General features: G+C 45.1%; 1 protein-coding gene across 3 annotated transcripts in view; it reads right to left on the reverse strand.

Moving 5' to 3' along the window:
- The window catches only part of STXBP5L (syntaxin binding protein 5L), a 100113-nt gene extending 79044 nt beyond the window's left edge, over positions 1-21069 (reverse strand). For all 3 annotated transcript variants that reach the window (XR_014152057.1, XM_081844825.1, XM_081844824.1), the window contains exons 1-2: positions 20138-21069; positions 208-305 (exon numbers count right to left, since the gene is read on the reverse strand). Coding sequence is in view for 2 of the 3 variants with exons in the window: in XM_081844825.1 (XP_081700951.1) it covers positions 208-305; positions 20138-20311 (272 nt within the window). In the remaining variant the exon portion in view is untranslated. The remainder of the gene's footprint in view (positions 1-207; positions 306-20137) is intronic.
- Positions 21070-21301: the final 232 nt, after the last annotated feature.

Genomic DNA, 21301 nt, shown 5'->3' on the forward strand with positions numbered 1-21301 from the left:
ACTGAGAGGGAAGAGATGCTTCACCATCCAGAGCAACGGGGAGATGGAAGCACTTGCCTCCCCTCCTGTCTCAGCCCCCTCCCTATGTCATCCTCCTCCTGTTCCCCTATTGGAATGTACAAATGCAGGAAAACCAGCTAAAAGTGCAGATTGCAAAATGTACATTATGCTGCAAATCATACTGTTTGGTATACTAGCAAAGGATACATTCGAATAGCACCTGTTCTTGTCCCTATAGCCAGAATCTTCTGAACTGGGTCAAAAGCTAAGGCGGTGGGAAGATAAGGAAACCCATGGCGAACTGTCTGCAAAAGAAGAAAGAAACTCAGTTGATGTAGAGTAGTTGCTTTACAGTATCATTAAGTATTATTTCTGGTGCAAACAAAGCTCTGGATAACCAAACTAATTAATAGGCTGTCAACTGAGTGCAGATCTTTTAACAAATTAATTATATTCTTTATCAAATGAACTAGGCAAATTATAATATTTAATAATAATGTATATACACATCTACATAAATATTATCATACCCTAATATAGAAGCTCCTTTTGTATCTCAGTTCAAAAGGAAATACAGATAAATTAAGGTAAAGTACAACCTGTGGCAGCGGAGTCTGAAGAAATTAGTATTGCTATTATCGTTATTTTCAGAAAAGAAAACTCAAAGCAACTTACAAGTAATATTTTAAAAGTGGAAAAACAATAATAATACAACCCAAAATACATCAGTAGCATATAGAAAAGAACAGAATCGACTCAACTCCAGAAGATAAACAAAAAATAAGTTCCCAAAGCCTGGGGGAACAAGAATGCATTTGCCTGGCGCCTAACAATACACAGTAGTGGTGCATCCCTGGGGAGTTTCCATAAATTGGGAGCCACCACTGAGAAGGCTGTTCTCATGTTGTGACTCTCTGCACCCCACTCAGAGAGGAAACACAAGGAAGAGCCTCAGATGACAAATGCAGGGTCCACGTTGGTTCATGTGGGGAGAGGTGGTCCTTGAGACAGTGAGGTGCTAAGCTGCATACGGCTTTATAAATCAAAACCACACTTTGATCTGGACCGGAAAACTATTCAGTAGCTAATGCAGTTGTGCCACAGGTTCAGGGGGAAATTTCAGCCAATTAGAACAGGGAACACTGTAACTACACTGTAAAATGAGAACACTGGAACATAGAGATTCAAAGGAAACTGCTGATTTATTGCAATTTATCAGACTGTTTAGTTTTGTCAACCATGACTTGAATTGAGACTGCAATTTTGTTGGTTCTTACCGCAGCATATGTTAAACTGGCTTATCAGAGCCAGGACATGTGTCTTAACATCAAGTAACATTCCATTTTAACTTGGTCACTGTACATCCTTGTTAACTGCTCTCTGTAACTATTTTGCTTTCAGGCAATTGTCACTGCCTGTTCTTTTGAAGTTGCTCTACATCAAGCTTCCTCAAACTTGGCGCTCCAGATGTTTTTGGCCTACAACTCCCGTGATCCCTAGCTAGCAGGACCAGTGGTCAGGGATGATGGGAATTGTAGTCTCAAAACATCTGGTGGGCCGAGTTTGAGGAAGCCTGCTCTACATCTCCCACCCATCAGTGAGCATATGTTTGCAAATTCAGGGTTACACTTCACACATTCGATGAAGTAGACTACGGGTGCAGGCCTAACTTCACCTCCATGTAGGTGGGGTTTTGTGGAGCAGATTGGAAGCACAGCTGCATTTGCAGCCCTGTTGCTCATGGCAGCTGCAGCAAAACGTGAGTTGCAGGATTGGTCCCAATGCAATCTCATGATGCCAGTGAGAATACAGGAGATTGGGATCCAATGGTTCCCGGGCCGGGCCAGGCCCTCCTTGTCCTGGTTTCTGCTAAAAACAACAACAGCAGGTGCACTTACTTATAAGTAAGAAGGTGGCATTTTATTAAAGCAGATTAATGACATGGAATCAGAGGCATGGAAATACCAAATACAGTCCAGCAGCTCTTACAAGGTGAAGGGTTAGCAGTAATGTGTCGAGTACAGGCACAAGGGTCAGGGTTTACAAGTCCAAGATCAGCAAGAAGAATTCCAAGGCTATATGGGAGCTGTAATGTTGTTCCAGCAAGTTACCCTGCCTACCCACCAAGCTTTAAAGCACAGAAGGAAAAAGTACACTCCCAAGAATCCCTTTCCATGTGGGCATTCGCGGCCTGAAGATGGGCACTCCTCTGGGAGGAAGGAGATGGGTCTCCTCCCTTTTCTTGATGCCTCTCCCTGGGAGGAACCCAGGCCCACCTCCTTGTCTAAACTCTCTTGCTCTATAACAACAGACTGTACCCTGAGCCCCCATCATCCTCCACAGCCCCCGAGTCTCCCATCTTTTCAGGCCCAGGCCATGTCTGGAAGAAGAGCAGGGGCTTCATCATCATGTCAAAGTTGACATAGTCTCATCCTTTCTCCTCTCACTCCTGATCTGAAGCAGAGAGTTCAGAAGCAGCCATGGCATTCTCTACCTTGGTGCCTTCCAGAAGCAAACTGATGAGCAAACTGCTAAAATTGATCAAAATACAGAATGTTTAAATAGATTAACTGGACAAGTGGCACAGAATGTACAGGCAATAGGAGAACTGACAGAGGCTACAGGTGAAAATCGGAAATTGGCTGAGGATACCAGCCAAAGACTTGGAAAGTTAGAACAAGAGGTAAGACCACTCAGCAAACAAGTAGGAGAACACCAGACCTATCTTTCTATGTTGGAATTGCGAAACAGGGAGAGTAACTTAAGGATAAGGTCTATACCAGAAGTGGAAGAAGGCAACTTGGCTGAGTTTCTGACTAAAGAATTTTCCAAGTTTTGGAAATTAGAGGAAAAAGACTTTAAAATCGTATCAGCTTTTAGGCTTGGAAGACTTACAAAGAAAGAGAAGCCCAGAGACTGTTTGATAATATTGAGATCAAAGGAGGGAAGGGACAAGATTTTAGGCCTACACTACGGAAAGTCACTGGACATTTTGGATAAAAGAATTGAACTTTACAAGGACATTCCTAAACAGCTGCTTGATCTTAGATCTGAATATCTGGAATTGGTTAGACTGTTGAGGAGTAACTCAATTATCTTCAGGTAGGAATTTCCTCAAGGATTATCTTTTACCTTTAGAGGGAAGAAGGTTAAAATTAGAACACTGGAAGACAGAGATAAATTTCTGACTACATACGGAGAGGACCTTCAAAAAGGAATTGAACTACCTTCTGGGCCAGGAGCACCAGGGGAACCTGCACCCTTGGATTCTGAAGACCCAGCGAACAAGGTACCACCCCCAGGAAACTAAACAGATTTATTCAGGATGTCTCTGCAACTTTTGAGCTGGAACATAAATGGCTGCAACATTCCGGAAAAAAGAAGGAAAATTTTTCATATATTAAAAAAAGAACAATTGGACATTATTTGCTTACAAGAAACACATGTGACTAGGCTCCACAGAAAAGTGTTAATAAACAAAAGACTTGGTCAGGAATTTATATCTTCGGACAAAGTAAAGAAGAGAGGCGTGGTGATATATGCAAAAGAGAGCCTGTCACCTAAATTTTTATTTAAAGATGAACTTGGAAGAATCTTAGCAATCGAGATACAACATCAAGGAGAGAAGATTTTGATATTAGGAATTTATGCACCAAACGAAGGGAAATCGGAATTTTATAAGAAGTTGCATGAGATTATGCTGGACTATCTGGAATATAACAACATCATTATGATGGGAGATATGAATGGGGTCGTATCAACTAATATGGATAAGTCACAAAGCCAAAACCTTACGAAAGATGGCAGACTACCAAAGACTTTTTTTGAAATGACAGACAATATGGACTGGATTGACATTTGGAGAATAAAGAACCCCTTGGGAAGAGAAGGAACATTTTTCTCTGAGGCCCAGCTGACTTGGACAAGAATCGACCAAATATGGATAACTAGAGGTCTGGCACCCAAGGTCAGAAAAGTGGAAATCTGCCCAAAGACCTGCTCCGACCATAATGCACTGAAGATGGATATGACATTACTACCAACTGGTTCCTTTAGATGGAAGATGAATGACAATTTGTTCAGAGATCAGGAGATCACCAAGAAGGCCCAAAAAGCTTTGAAGGATTACTTTGAGATAAATATGAACACTACGGTGGAAAAAAGAATTATCTGGGACGCAAGTAAGGCGGTGATGAGGGGGTTCTTGATACAACAGAATACTGTAAAGAAAAGGATACAAAATGAGAGGAAAGATAAGATTTTGGAGAAAATTAAAGAACTAGAGAAGAAGTTAAGATCCAACCCAAAATCACAGCCGATTCTGAGAGAAATTAAACTCTACCAAGCACAATATTCTAAACTGATAAACCAGGAAATAGAGTGGAAGATCAAATTAATGAAACAAAAAACTTTTGAATCGGCAAACAAATGTGGGAAACTGCTAGCGTGGCAGTTGAAGAAGAGACAAAAATTAAATACAGTCACAAACCTAGAAATTGAAGGAAGAAACATTCAGAACCCCGTGGAGATTAGAAAGTGTTTCCAGAGATATTTCAAAAAATTATATACTCAAGGGCCGCAAGAGGAGGTTGAGATTAAACAATTTTTGGAAAAAAACGGACTAACAAAACTGTCACAAGAAAACAGATTAATCCTGAACAATAAAATAACACGACAAGAGATTGAACAAGCCATTCAGAACATGCAATTGGGCAAATCTCCAGGGCCAGACGGCCTGACCTCCAAGTATTATATGACATTAAAAGACTATTTGATTCAACCATTGATGGAGGTCAGCAACGAAATTATGGAGGGAAAGAGGGCGCCGGAATCGTGGAAGGAAGCTTTTATCACATTGATACCAAAATCTGAAACTGAAAAGACACAACTCAAGAACTATCGTCCCATCTCCCTTCTAAATGTGGATTACAAAATATTTGCAGACATTTTGGCAAGTAGACTTAAAAGAGTTTTAAATGAAGTAATTCATAAAGATCAGGCAGGCTTTCTCCCAGGTAGACATATGTTTGCTAACACAAGGAACATCATTGACATTTTGGAACTTTTGCAAACAGACGTAAATACAAAAGCAGTGCTAATCTTTATAGATGCGGAGAAGGCCTTTGATAATATCTCTTGGAAATTTATGAAGGGAAATTTAAAAGAAATGGGAGTGGGACTGGGGTTTGAGAATGGGATTGACGCAATATATTCAGAACAAAAGGCCAAATTGATAGTTAACAATGTGGTTACAGAAGAGTTCAAAATTGAAAAAGGAACACGACAAGGCTGCCCGATTTCCCCTCTGTTATTTATTTCGGTTCTGGAGGTGCTCTTGAATATGATCAGAGGGGACCGGTTGGTGGAAGGGATTCAGGTCGGAGCGAAACAATATAAACTTAAAGCCTTTGCAGATGACCTAGTTTTGACTTTGCAGAAGCCAGAATCTAGTACAAAAAGAGTATTGCAACTGATACAAGACTTTGGTCGGGTGGCGGGATTTAAACTAAATAAACAGAAAACTAAGGTGTTGGGAAAAAATTTGACAGATACAGAGTCAGAACGGTTTCAGAGAGAAACAGAACTAACTGTGGTTAAAAAAGTAAAGTACCTAGGGGTAAATATAACAGCAAAAAATCTGAGTCTATTTAAGGATAACTATGAAAAATGTTGGTCTGAAATTAAGAGAGACTTGGACAGTTGGACAAAATTGGAGCTTTCTTTGTTAGGCCGAATTGCTGCTATTAAGATGAATGTATTGCCAAAAATGTTGTTTTTGTTTCAAACATTACAGATTGTGGACAAGACGGAGTGCTTCCGGAAGTGGCAGAGAGATATCTCTAAATTTGTCTGGCAGGGCAAAAAGCCCAGAATCAAGTTTAAAATATTAACTGATGCGAAAGAAAGAGGGGGCTTTGCCCTGCCAGACTTAAAGCTGTACTATGAAGCCGCAGCTTTCTGCTGGCTAAAAGATTGGCTACTTCTCGAGGACACTGACGTACTGGATCTGGAAGGTTTTAACAATGCTTTTGGTTGGCATGCATACTTATGGTATGATAAGGTTAAGATCAATAAGGCCTTTAAGAACCATATTGTCAGGAAAGCAGTATTTAATGTCTGGACAAAATACAAAGACTTATTGGAGAATAAAACTCCAAGGTGGCTTTCACCCCTGGAAGCTAAGGCCCGAAAAAGACCCAATATGGAGGCCAAATGGCCAAAATATTGGGAAATACTAGAAAAAGATGGAGACAATTGGAAATTGCAGAGTTTGGAGAAAATCAAGGATAAAGTGCGAGACTGGTTACATTATGCTCAGATTAATGAAGTTTTTAAAAATGATAAAAAGCTAGGGTTCCAGGTGGAGAAATCGAAGCTAGAAACAGAATTGTTAGAACCAAAGACTAAGGTACTTTCAAGAATGTATAACCTGCTGTTAAAATGGAATACACAAGAGGACTGGGAAAGGTTGTGGACCACTGGGTTGAACTTCACTGCATGTAATGCTTTGAAGGAAAATGTAATGAAAATGATATATAGATGGTACATGACCCCAGTTAAACTTGCTAAGATATACCATTTGTCTGATAATAAATGTTGGAAATGTAAAGAAAATGAAGGAACACTCTTTCACCTCTGGTGGACCTGCCCTAGAGTGAAGGCTTTCTGGGAAATGATATATAATGAGCTGAAAAAGGTATTTAAGTATACCTTCCCTAAGAAACCAGAGGCCTTCCTTCTGGGCATTGTCGGCCAGAAGGTGTTAAAGAAGGACCGAACATTTTTCATGTATGCAACAACGGCAGCAAGGATACTCATCGCTAAGAACTGGAAGACTCAAGAACTACCCACACTGGAAGAGTGGCAGATGCAACTGATGGACTATATGGAACTAGCCGAGATGACTGGCAGAATCCGAGACCTGGGAGAGGAGAGGGTTGAAGAAGATTGGAAGAAATTCAAGATTTATTTTAAAAAATACTGTAATTTGGTTGAATGCTAAGAAAGGATGCTAGATCATAAATAATTGTGCACCACTAAATTAGTGAGAATTAAGATGATAAGTAAATTTGAGAAAAAACTATAAACCCTTTGGAGAACTTATAGATTATATTTAAATGAATTTGACATAAGAGTGTAAACAAGATGAAAAATTGCTGGCAAGAATTGGCAATGATGTAAATGGGAGCGGGAGGCGCGAGGGAGTCCAAAGATGTTATGAAAAGATGTTATGATATATGTTATACTTTTTTTTAATTTTTGCATTTATGTTTGAAAAATCCAAATAAAATATTATAAAAAAAAACAACAGAAGCATCATTGTCATGCCCACCCACACTTTTGGCAGGTGAAAGGAGGAGTGCCACATCAAGAGAATGATGCTTGTGTCCCTCCATTAGGGGACCAATTCAGCCAGGACAGCTGGGCACCTAATTCAACCTCACCCCTCTGCCCAGGAGGGTTAGATAGCTCTATCAATCTGTTAGCCTTTAAAGAGTCATATCAGCAGTTGAGTATGTCTGCCTTTCTTTCTTTCTTTCTTTCTTTCTTTCTTTCTTTTTTTAAGCCAGCCTCTTCTGGAGAAGGAAGGACATGTACCGCATGCTCATAATAAAATAACCAGATACCTTTTCTTTACAACATCAGACTAAAAATGGATTAAAAGAACGCATTAGGTAGTGCAGGAAATGCTCATCCAAACGCATGAGCAAGACAGACCTTCATATATGCAGCAAGAGCACTGCTTCTCTCTCAGCCTCTCTCTCATGCAGTGAACACAGCTAGAACCTAAATCCCCATTTCCTGGCCTCCCTTTGCCACTCTGTGTGCATTTCCCTCATGGCTGAGTAAACAGGTTTGAAAAGGCACCTCACTTTAGATAAATGGATGCACAGTCTACTTCTCAGTCAAAGACAGAAGACCACATCTCCCACCTTCACCCAGTTCAGCTGTATTTTTCCTTCTAAATAAGCAATGTTATACATGAGTGATATGGTATAGTTGTACAATGCAATAATATTTCCCCACCAAAATTAGGACAAAGAAGGCAGTGTATTGATTCCTGGGCTTGTGCTTCTACATTTGCTACAGAGTTGTTTACATGATTAAACTCTTAAATTACAGAGAGTTGCAGTCACAAAGGGAGTCCTAATTCAGTAGGGAAAGCTGCAGGCAGGCCAAGTTAAAAGGTAAACAAAGATGAGGGAGAAACACATTGCAGCAAAGGCCCAAAATAGCTGGACAGTAAAAGTATAGGAGGGGCACAAAGCAAAGCCTAAAATTAATCTACAACATGGGGCAATTTTAATATCACCCCCAGAGGTCACTTCATTTCTTGTAAGTCAGACAGATGTCAACAACAGCAAGTCTGCATATTTCACAGACCATTTATCTTTCAAACACTATTCTTTGACTGAGATAGATTGTCATAGAAGGGAAGAAGCTCTGTTGGTAGCTGGGCTGTGGAAAACTTGCCCATCTGCTGCCTCCACCCACAGTATGCAAATACACACAACAAACCTCTACAGAAGAAATTGAATGGCAAAGTATCAAATAATTGCAGGGCAGATTGGTCAGGGAGAACCAGTCCTTCAAGCCAATGATGTCAGATGGCACAAAGAGAGGGGACATCCCAGTGGAAGTGGAACACTGGAAACTTGCTCAGGAAGAGGCACTGCTGGAGCTAACAGATGGGGCTAATGAGGCTCCCCTTCTGTCATCACCCACTCATTGAGTCAGATATGGGCACTAAAGCAAAGAAACAACATGTCTGAACCCCAAGACTGGCCAAGGTTACCAGGAGGAAGAGCGAGCCACAGAAGATGTATATCCCTCGGTTGAACGAGAAGCTCAGTCTAAAAGAACAGAACGGCAAAGAGATTGCATCTTTGGACTTGAGCAACTAGCCCTGATCAACTTGCCAACAGCAACTCCATGAAGTTCTGTCCCAGTGACCTTGGTCAACAGAGGTGCCAGAGAACTTCTAAGAGGTCTCCAAGCACCTTGGACTTCCAGGTTTTTCAGGTGTGAAGATACCCAACTAGGGATGGCAAAGCCTGATTGGAACAGCAAGGCCTGGCTCAGTATGTAACAGCTTAGCTGGGCTTTGATTTTTGTGGGAGTAAGTTGCCAGCTTTGGAGCTATCAAAGATCCTGCATCCAATGTGGTAATCTTTTCTCAGTTACCTCTGGCATTAATACCTCAAAGATCACCCCTTTCCCATATGAACCAACCCAGATCCAGTTATCATCATCATCTGAGGCCCTTCTCTGTGTGCCTCCTCCATGAGAGGTCTGGAGGGCAGCAACATGAAAATGGGTCTTTTCTGTGGTGGCTCCCCGTTTGTGGAATGCTCTCCCCAGGGAGACTTGCCTGGTGCCTTCATTACATATCTTTAGGCACCAGACAAAAATGTTCCCAGAAATATTCAGGAAAGAAAACATCTCCCCTCCCCCTTTTCAGTTTTGTCCAATAGAAAAGAATTGACATTTGGGAGAACAGATGGCACTGGAAATGAAGTTAGTGCTATGAACTCCATTTAATAATAATAATAATAATAATAATAATAATAATAATAATAATATTTATACCCCGCCCATCTGGCTGTTTATCCAACTGCAAATCTGGCTCAAGTGGTATCATGCTGAAAATCCGATCTTTATGGCAGAGTGCAACCCATCCAGAACTGGTTGAATACTGCCATTTTATCTAGATGAAGCTTTACTTTATTAGCCTCCCTCTATCCCATTACTAACATCCATTGCTTTACTTGGCGTATACAAAAAGGGGAAAGAGAAATGGCCATCACCCATATTTTGGTGACAGCTTGCCCCAAATCTTGAGTTGATTTCTCCCAGTGTTTTCACGTAAATATTAAAGGCATGTGAAACCCCGTAGCATATGGCATGACGATGCACAGCAACTGCCTCCCAGCACTGCAGCCCAGAGCAAGAGTTTCCTCAGCATCACCTTCTTAATACTACCTGTAAGACAGGATTGGAACCAACAAAGTGCAGTGCCCCCGACTCCTATTCAGACAAGTGATACAGAAAATTACCATGGATGAAGGTACTGAAGGCTATTGAGAGGTCCAGGAGAGCCAACAGGGGTACATTTCTGCTGCATTAGTCCATAAAACTAGGAGCAGCATTTTCTCCTTCACGGTGCCATACAGAAATGTCACTACCAAGCCTCTTTGTCCCTCTCAGAATGATCCACTCATTGTATGCCTAGCTCCAGTCTGGTCTGCATCAGCTGTGTAATAAGCCTCTTGCGACAGAATTTGAGAAAGCACAGAACTACAAGTTCAGTTTTCTGACCCTGATTCCAGGTCCTCAGTACGATTCTGGTTCAGTCATTTAATTCACTTTTGCAGGCTAATGCCAGTATCATAAGCTCCTTCTGTGTGTCAGAGCTGCTTAATGCAGAATGGGAATCTTCAACTCTGTGACTCAGCCCTGACAATTCTCCCAGGACAAACAAATAAATCTTAACTAGGAAAGGATGGCCGTCTCTTCTAGTAACTGCAGCTCCAGGGCTGGTGCAGCTGCTCTGGGCGCTACAGGGGGAGGGAGCTGCCCTGAAGCATGAACTTTATGGGCCAGATCCTCCACGATGGCTCCAGAGTTTCCTTGTGATGACAAGCACCTTTGGAGCACCATGACCTGCTCCCCTATCAGAATTATTTGATGGTGACTTCACAGACACCTAAACCAGTGTTGGCAGCTCTTCCAGATATGTCCCATCCCTAAAGTCTACCCAGCAAAATTCAGCTGCACCTGGCACTGTGAGCCTCCCCATTATCAGAAAGGAACAATAAGTTGTTGGACGTTTAATGTTTTTAAGGAACCAAAATAACCCAATATGCTAGAGGATGGGCCTTGGAATCACTGCAACTCAAAGTAAGCGTCCTCACATTTTTAAAGTTGTTGTGTGTTTCCTTAGCTTTATTTTGCAATGGATGTGTAGGTGTTCCTGTAAACAATACACAAATTCAAAAATTTATGGCGTGTAACATGGCTTAATTTCTAAGTAAGAGGTTGGATTGGATTGGATTGATCTTTATTACGGCCATTGGCCCGTTACACGACAGTTTCCCATACCAACATATTATACATAAAGTAAGAGGTATGAAGTCAATCTTGTCTGAAAACCATAAGGTAAAAATCAAGGGACCCCTGACCGTTAGGTCCAGTCGTGGATGACTCTGGGGTTGTGGCGCTCATCTCGCTTTACTGGCCGAGGGAGCCGGCGTACAGCTTCCAGGTCATGTGGCCAGCATGACTAAGCCGCTTCTGGAGAACCAGAGCAGCGCAGGGAAACGCCGCTTACCTTCCCGCCAGAGCGGTACCTATTTATGTACTTGCACTTTGACGTACTTTCGAACTGCTAGGTTGGCAAGAGCAGAGACCGAGCAACGGGCGCTCACCCCATTGCGGGGATTCAAACTGCCAACCTTCTGATCGGCAAGCCCTAGGCTCTGTGGTTTAACCCACAGCGCCAACCGCGTCCCTCTGAAAACCATACTTGGACCCTTTTATATGAAAGCTCTTCCCCTGTACATAGGTGCTTGTTTGCTTTTAGTGAGGAGACACATGTAACGTCACACTTTCTTAGATAAGTGCTGTACAAGTCCTGTAGTAAGGAAAACTGTGAGGTTTAAAACTGCAGTCCTACCAAGGGAGCCATTACTGAGAGCGGACAAAATATAACCATAAGCTTTGCAAAAGCAAATCAGAATGGATGTTCAATAAACAGGTTGTCTGGACGAGTCCAAAATCAACACAATAATAAAATACAATACAACACACAGATTGATTTTCATTTTAAAATTTTACATTCCGCCTAGAGCTTGGACCCCTATGATAACCACAGTCTTGCTGTCATAACCATAGACTCACTTAAGTCTAGAATTGAGTTTTTCTTTTTTTGCACTCTCCCCTCCAATGGACACTTAATAGAGGTTTGCCACAGCTTAGGAAAGTCTCCTCTTTTTTTACTTTCTTTTAGGGATTTACCCTGAAGGTAAAGATCCTTACATGTCCCTCCAACCCTGTATTTTGGACATAGCACAAGGAAGAAAAGCTCTCTCACCTTTCCATTTCATTCTCCATCTCTCATTAGCTTTCCACCTTCCACCTGCTCCACCCCTTCCAAAACCATGAAGGACGGTATACAAATTTAATAAAGCATAATGATAATGATAACAAAATTCACCACACAGCCTCTGTGGCTTAAATCTACTTCACTACTCATCCTTTTCCCCACCCCCAGTCTTGCCTCTTGGACATTTATTGAGATCATCAAGGGTGTTGATAACTGTGGCAGCTGAGATCAACTCAGGAGGCTGTTTCAACTTCTTATATGCCAAGGCAGTCCCTACTCAGAGGGAAGGATGGGGCAGATAGCAGATATGATAACACACAACTAAAAGTGGTTTGTTTGTATACAGCCATTTGAGAGTAAATGTATGTCCCGGCTCTGCAAAAGTTGGAGGCCATTGCTCCACTATATATTAGGGCACACTAACAAAATGTTGAAAATGCTTCCCCAATAACCCAAAACCAAAACAGGAACAAAATAAGGACAGCGTTTAGCAGGGGCGGGTACTAAACTACACATCTTGTGGCAGGGATTGGAAGATATTGTTATGGACAGCATCTTCTTTAGTACATATACATGAACTATCACTTAAGTCAAAATTATTACTACCTTTGAACTCAAGCGATCGCTGACGCCGTATCACAATGAATTAGAAGGACTGAGTCAGCTCCCCCACCTCACCCCAATAAGTCTTTTAGGGAAAATATATATTGAAAAACAAGAATTTGCAAAGTTAGCTTAGCTTATCTGTCTAGCTACTGTCTTACCTATTTCATAGAATCATAGAATCATAGAGTTGGAAGAGACCACAAGGGCCATCGAGTCCAACCCCCTGCCAAGCAGGAAACACCATCAGAGCACTCCTGACATATGGTTGTCAAGCCTCTGCTTAAAGACCTCCAAAGAAGGAGACTCCACCACACTCCTTGGCAGCAAATTCCACTGTCGAACAGCTCTTACTGTCAGGAAGTTCTTCCTAATGTTTAGGTGGAATCTTTTTGTTATGTAGTGAAGTTTCACCCTGGGCCAGCAGGGGGATACTGTATATAGTTTTCACTCAGGTCCGCGTCAGTTATTTTAGGCGGGAACTCTGGGCTGTTGTTGTTACAATGTTGACAGCCGGCTGCCTATAAAAGCAGGCCGGCTGAGCTGTTTGCAGTCAGTTCTATTCCAGCTTACGAAATAAAGAGCTAGTTGGAGAAATCGCTGTGTCGTCGGCTATGTCAACCCACAACTTAACACTGGCGACGAAGGTGGGATTGATGGACATCAGAGCACAGCCAGATGCGGCCAGCCTCTGAACTGAGCTGAATCACTGAGCTGAATCACAGAGCGAAATCACTGAGCGAAATCACTGGACAGAACCAATTCAGAGCTGACTGTTCTGGCTAGAGCACTGTGTTCCATCCATCGCCCTTCACGCCGGCATCGGAATCATGGCTTCACTTGTGCCTCTACCGCCGTTTGCGCCAGCCTCTGAATCATGGGATTCCTACCTCGCTCGGTTCGACTGCTACCTCCAAGCCAACGAGCTGACAGCAGTATCAAAGGATCGGAAGCGGGGCCTATTCCTCAGCCTCTGTGGGCCTGAGGTGTTTGAGACGGCCCGAGCATTGGTTGCGCCCGAAGCAGTCCAGGCAACACCATGGGACACGATCCAAGAGAAGCTCCGCAACCACTACGCACCAAAGCCGTCCAAGATTGCTGCCCGCCATGCGTTCTACCACCGGAACCAGGCAGAGGGGGAGTCAATCAACAACTACACCACCGCCCTGCGACAGGCTGCAATGCACTGTGAGTTCCGAGACTTAGACGATGCCCTGATGGATCGAATCGTCTGCGGGGTCCGGGACATCCATCTGCAACGGCGTCTCCTCGCCAAGCCAGACCTCACGCTGCAGAAAGCCATTGAGGAGGCTGTGGCCTCAGAAGCTGCTGAACGCTCCGCCCAGGAGATCCGCAAGTGCAGCAGCCCGCGTCTTGCTAGGGAGCCAGTTCCGGTGCATCATGAAGAGGCCAGCAGTGATGAGGCATCCTCCAGTGAAGGCGATGACGTGCACCAGACAAAGCGGGAGCACAGGAAGTTCCAACAGAAGTCCAAGGGCCAACCGGAATGTGCCGGCTGCGGAGGCAACCATTCCCGTGCCAAGTGTCGATTCAGAGACGCCATCTGTAGGAAGTGTTCCAGAAGGGGCCACATCGCTAAGGTCTGCCGATCGGCTCCGTCTGACACCCCCCCTTCATCGACTCGCAAGTCCAAGCCTTCCCTCCAGTCTGCCAAGGAAAGTTGTTTCGCTCTCACCAACTGCCGCTGCCCGTCTGGAACCACGATTGGCCAAACCGACTCGCCTACGCGACGCAAGCTGAACGTCACGGTGCTCATTGAAGGAGCTCCATGTGACATGGAGATCGACACCGGGTCTGCCCTGTCCATCGTGTCGTGGAGCACCATCAAAAGACTGGTACCCAGAGTGTCCAAAAGGCAACTCGACTCTCACCGCGTACACCTGAGAGACTACCAGGGAAACGACATTCCCGTGGTAGGCGTTGGCCGGTTCCGGATTGCCTTCAAGGATTTTTCGGGCCTGCTCCGGTTGGTGGTGGTCGAAGGTCAGCGGCCAAGCCTCCTAGGGCTAGACTGGTTTGATGCCCTCGGCCTGGAAGTCACCGGCATCAACTGCATCTCTAACGCAGAGACTGAGGGTCTGGTCAAAGACTTTGCCGAGGTTTTTGACGGCACCTTGGGGCAATATACAGGTACGCCCATCTCCTTTAGCCTTGATCCACAAGTCGCCCCCATCAAGCTAAAGCCACGCCGGGTTCCCTTTGCTCTCAAGGCTAAGGTGGACGAACAACTGGACAAACTGATCGCCCAAGGAGTTTTGGAGCCGGTTGACCACGCCAAGTGGGAAACCCCCATCGTCACGCCTGTCAAGCCAGATGGGTCGGTGAGAATCTGCGCTGACTACAAGTGCACGATCAACAAGGCACTTCAGCAGCACGCTTATCCGGTTCCTGTTGTCCAACACCTGCTGCATTCCCTGGGTGAGGGTAAGGTCTTCGCTAAGCTGGACCTTGCCCAAGCCTATCAACAACTGCCCGTCGATGATGCCACTGCTGAAGCCCAGACGATCGTCACCCACCGGGGGGCATTCCGTTGCCGCCGGTTGCAGTTCGGGGTGAGTGTGGCTCCTGGCATCTTCCAAAGCCTTATGGAGCGTCTCCTGCAAGGGCTTCCGGGCGTGGTACCATATTTTGATGACGTCTTGGTGTCTGCAGACTCACACCAGCAGCTGTTCGAGCGCCTCCGTGCCGTGCTGACCAGGTTCCAAGAGGCCGGGCTCAAGGTAAAGAGGGAGAAGTGCCAGATCGCCGTTCCACAGGTAGAGTTCCTGGGCTATCTTATCGATGCCTCCGGCCTTCACCCGACCACATCCAAGATCCGCGCTATCCAGCAGGCCCCCACCCCAAAGAACAAGACGGAGTTGCAGGCATTCCTGGGGCTGCTGAACTTTTATAACATGTTCCTGCCCCACAAAGCCACAGTGGCTGAGCCTCTTCACCGACTCCTTAGTACAAAGACGCCTTGGGCCTGGGGTCATCGGGAGACGGCGGCCTTCAACGCGGTTAAGGCTCTCCTTTCATCAGACAGTGTGCTGGTACAGTACAGTGAATCCAGGCCGCTGGTCCTTGCCTGCGACGCCTCACCTTTTGGCATCGGTGCTGTCCTTAGTCACCGTTTTCCAAATGGAAGAGAAGCACCACTCGCCTACTTTTCCAGGACACTATCTCTGACGGAACGGAATTACAGCCAGCTCGACAAGGAGGCATTGGCACTTGTGGCTGGAGTGAAGAGGTTCCATGAATACCTCTATGGCAGGACTTTTGACCTCATCACTGACCACAAGCCACTCCTGGGCCTCCTCGCCGGTGATCGTCCAACTCCACCGGTCCTCTCGCCACGCATGCTGCGATGGACTGTTTTCCTGGCTGCCTACCACTACCGGCTCATCCATCGCCCGGGGAAATCGATGGGCCATGCCGACGCCCTCAGCCGTTGCCCTCTTCCAGCATTTGTGGAAGACCCGGCTCCAGCTTCATCGCTCCTTCTGATTGAGGATCTTCCGGCAGCGCCTGTATCAGCTGCCACTGTGGCCTCCGCGTCTGCCCAGGATCGCACCATCAGCCGGGTGCTCAACTGGGTGTGGAGGGGGTGGCCACAAGGGCCTTTTGCATCAGAGTTCCAGCCCTTCGCAACCAGACAACATGAACTCTCAGCTCATCGCGGCTGTCTGCTGTGGGGAGACCGCGTCGTGATTCCCCAGGGACTCCGTCAGCGCGTCCTGGAGGCTCTGCACGTTGGCCACCCGGGAATTGTCAAAATGAAGGCGTTGGCTCGGTGTTACGTCTGGTGGCCTAATATGGACGATGCCATCAATGCCTGGGTGTCCGCCTGTCAAGCGTGCCAAGAGTCGAGGCCTGCACCACCGGCAGCTAAGGGACACACCTGGGAGACGCCAAAGACACCCTGGTCGAGGGTGCACATTGATCTGGCTGGCCCCTTTCACGGCCGGACCTTTATGGTAGTGGTGGACGCCTATTCCAAATGGCTGGAGGTCGCCCTGATGCCCTCCACCACTACCGAAGCTGTCATCCGGGTGCTGCGAGGCCTGTTTGCAACGCATGGGTGTCCTGATGTCCTTGTCTCTGACAACGGACCACAGTTCACGTCAGGCACGTTTGAGCGGTATCTTTTGGGACTGGGCATCCGCCATGCCCTAACGGCACCCTTTCATCCATCCAGCAACGGGCAAGCGGAAAGAATGGTGCGCTCGACAAAAGAGGCACTGGCGCGCCTGGACCGGGGAGACTGGCATGAGCGGGTCGCCGAATACTTGTTCGTGCAACACATCACCCCTCATGCGGCCACAGGGAGGAGTCCTGCTGAACTGCTTATGGGCCGCCGCCTCAGGTCACCGCTCGACCGGCTACACCCGGACTTTGCCGTGGCTGAACCCCCAGGCTGTGCCAACGCGCCACGGTCATTTGTCCCAGGAAACCAGGTCTTTGCCCGGAACTATGTGGGGGACATTCCTTGGGTGCCAGCCACAGTAGTGGGAGTCACTGGACCTCGCTCGTACCAGGTGGCACTCGAAGACGGACGCTTGTGGCGACGGCACATAGACCAGCTTAGGCGCAGGGTTGGGGACTTGGACACTACCGAGGTGCCCCCAACTGCGCTTGCGGCTCCAGAAGAGACACGTACAGATGGCGAGGCCCCACCTACACCTCCCTCGCAAACTGCCAGCGTGGAGCCGAACCAAGCCGCTTCAGAGGGTCTGCCAGACTTACCACAGACTCAGACCACTCCACTTGCGGAGGCTCCACCCACAGCAGCGGATCCAGGGGATTTGGTTCCAACGCCACCTAGGGTCGCACCACAGCCTCAGCAAGAACTGTGTGGCCCTCCGGACTTGGCTACCAGTCCCCGGCGGTCTGGCAGAGTTTCCAAGCGCCCAACTTATTTAAAGGACTATGTTGTTGGACATGTATCACTGTTGGTCTAAGTATGGGAAATGTAACCAATATGCTTTTGTGCCTAATTGAACCATTACGCGTAGTGCTGTATATAAGGAAACCATTACGATTGTAACTAACGCCTTATCTCGGTGGGGAGGGGTGTTATGTAGTGAAGTTTCACCCTGGGCCAGCAGGGGGATACTGTATATAGTTTTCACTCAGGTCCGCGTCAGTTATTTTAGGCGGGAACTCTGGGCTGTTGTTGTTACAATGTTGACAGCCGGCTGCCTATAAAAGCAGGCCGGCTGAGCTGTTTGCAGTCAGTTCTATTCCAGCTTACGAAATAAAGAGCTAGTTGGAGAAATCGCTGTGTCGTCGGCTATGTCAACCCACAACTTAACACTTTTTTCTTGTAGTTTGGAGCCATTGCTCCGTGTCCGCTTCTCTGGAGCTGCAGAAAACAACCTTTCTCCCTCCTCTATGTGACATCCTTTTATATATTTGAACATGGCTATCATATCACCCCTTAACCTCCTCTTCTCCAGGCTATTTGACATTAAAAAAACCTTGTCTTGTAGATGATAATCAGCAGAATGTCCAGGTTTTCATAGGGAAGTTTTTAAGCATAAGTAGTGCTATTTTTCTAGAAAAAGAGGTGCCAGAACTCACTATGAGCTCCTCCCTTCTCTGATAACGGTAATGGTGGCTACCTGAGAGGTGCCAGAACTGAGTTCCAGTAAGTTCCGGCTGGAAAACTAAAACCCTGAGAATAGGGATGACAACATCTGCAAATCTGGTAATATGCCACAATTCATTTCTTCACTGAAGTCTTGGATGAGGGACTTAGGGAGGGGGGCAGGGAAAAGCTCACAAATTTACACCGATATATTTACCAAAACACACCATTATGTTTACCAAAACACACCTGCTTTTCCCTATGGGGGTCCTCTCCTGCTCAAAAAGCAAAATTCACCAATGCAGACTACCTAGTCTCTACTGATTTTGTGGCTTTGCAAGCAATGTGGGATGAAGTACCATTAAAGGGCCTCTGATCTCTTATGTAAGAATCATGTGAATTTGATATTAGGGAGCTGATTACTCTTTAGACACCTTTAAAAATGTGTGTGTGTTTGTCACTCAGTAAAGAAGGCCTTGTACTGGTAATGCAATATAACTGTTGGATGTCTTCAGTTTCTTTTCCACATTAATGTAAAGTTCATGTGGGGAAAAATATTAGTTCTATTGAAGTAGCCAATTAAGCCAGCTTTTACCATGGTGCAATTAAGGGTAAACACTTAATTCAGCGCAGCTGACAAATCAATTGATCCAAAAGGGCCAAAACACCATTAATCATTGTTTCTGTAAGGCTAATTCAAATATCCCTAAAAACAAATGAAATAAGAGATACTTTTCTCTATGAGGCTAATGGCAATTCTAGATACTAAATCTGAAAAATATGATGAAGTGAGTACTTCATCTTTACCCTATTTCAAATGTTCACATTACTGAAATATCTAATGCACAACAAATGTGTTTGCATGGTTACATTTTGTACCCATTTACATGCTTTTGATACTGTGAAGAAAACCTCAGTTATAAAGAATTCAATTTTGTTCACTTAACAGTAACTAAAAAATCCTATATTGAAAAAGGACAATATATACATTTATTTATTTTTCTAAACATGCTCATAAAGAACATCATTCCATTTTGCTTTCTCCATCTTACAACTAAATTACTACTAAAACTATGATTAACACAGAACAAAAAATAACTTCTCAACCTGTACCAAAAAAATTAAAATATTTGAATGCTGGATAACATTTTTTTAAAAATCAAATCTGCTTTCCCTTTTCAGATAAAATCCCCACATAATTCAGATTGCATGTCAGCAACTCAAACATGGATCCCAACTATTTTCCATTATTAAAGTTGCCAATTATAGGTGCTGGGTTTCTAATATTGACTTCATTATACAAGAAGCAAAACAATAGACAAAGACACAATCTATAATTAATGTATCAGTAATACTCCTACGAAATGAAAAGGCCTTTACCCAAGATAATTTAAAAATGAAGCCTTCCAGATGATCCCTGCTTAAAATTAGGCCAAAAGTGAATATATTTCATACAGAATGTTCAGAGAATGCACCCAGTGTTCACAGAATTTTAAAAAATGATAAATATGGTAAACTAGTATTTGTGATGAGCACTTGTAAACACTTTTAAGTCATAGTTCAGTCTGACTACAGCCCACAGTCATACAAAAGTATGATCTGCTATATATGTCTGAGACCAAGTCCTATAAGGACCCTTAATGATGCTGACATTTTTACTTACTCTGACCAGGAAGAAAAAATAACTGGGATCCAACTTCTAATGTAACAGTAGTTAAAAAGTAAAAGATGTTGTTCCACTTCATCCTTTAGGCATTTTGACTTGGCTTTTAATGTTAACATACTGTAGCACTCCAGATTTTTTCTTGTGCTTAAAAGAACCCAGACGCTGTTCTTACCTTGCTTAACTGAAAATAGTCTGACGTGAGAGTCTCCTGGATTTCCTCTCTGGGAGTCCCTGCAGTTCCTCCTGGGTGCACAGAACCACTGCCAGGCCCAGGGCCACTGCCGCCGCTTCCACCCGGGGATGAAGTTAAACCATCCAAAACTTTGTGAAAATTAAATTTCTTCATTTTGAAGAAGAAGAAGAAGAAGAAAGTAACCTTAGAAAGGAGAAAGAACCGCTTGCCTTGGTGAGGATCACATTTAGCAACCCCAAAGTGGAAAGCAAAACGAAGTGCCTTTCAAATGTTTCAGTGATGCAGCAAAACGGTCTTTTGAATTTTATCAGGATGGTGTTTTACTGATGGAAGTATATAAAGACTCCATTTTATCAAAACTCTTAAAAAGGGCTGGGAGAGCAGAATCCCACCAATTCAGCAAACCCAACGTGAGGAATTCGGAAGAGGTGAATTATAGCTACTCACAGGAAGCCGTTTATAAAGAATCCACATTGTGTATAGGTGTATATATATATATATATTAAAAAAGACTATCCATCAGAATTCAAGCCAGCGTTCAAACTGCCCTATTGGCCTATGAACTCACTGACATGTTGACTTTCCTCCCCTCTTGTGAAAAAAGATATTTCCATATGAATTGGTGCTCCGAAGCCCCAGGCCCCCTTCTGTAACAGATGGCTGGATCCGGACCTCGGCGTTTCTTCCTCTCCCGGCTGCGTATGTTTGAAAGACCAGATCCCGCCACTGCTAGGGCAGCTTGCCTGCCACCTACAGCAACTGCGGATCCTTCGCGATCTTCCGCGCCAAGCTTCGCATTCGGGATCTGGTCGGGCGAGGAATCCACTGGCCCTCAGCGGGCTGCTTCCGGGACATCCAAATAGCGGTTCTGGCGGGGCGGCATTTCTCTCTCCCGCCCGGGCAACCGGGATGGGGATCTATCTCTCCCCCGGGATCTGGATGGGGATCCCTCTCTCTCCCCGACGGGTCTCGCTCGCCTCCTCAAGCCCGACCCGCGACCTCGGCTAGAGGCGAACGCGGCGGGCTCATCCCGACGTAGCCGCCCATCATCATCATCATCATCCTAATACTAATTGTGAGGGGAGCGAAAGGGTCCGACTGGCGGGAGAAGCGGGTCGCCGAGCGAGGAGAGGCCGGGCGGGA

This window comes from Podarcis erhardii, assembly GCF_964252035.2.
Source record: "Podarcis erhardii genome assembly, chromosome: 17".
Lineage (NCBI taxonomy): Eukaryota > Metazoa > Chordata > Lepidosauria > Squamata > Lacertidae > Podarcis > Podarcis erhardii.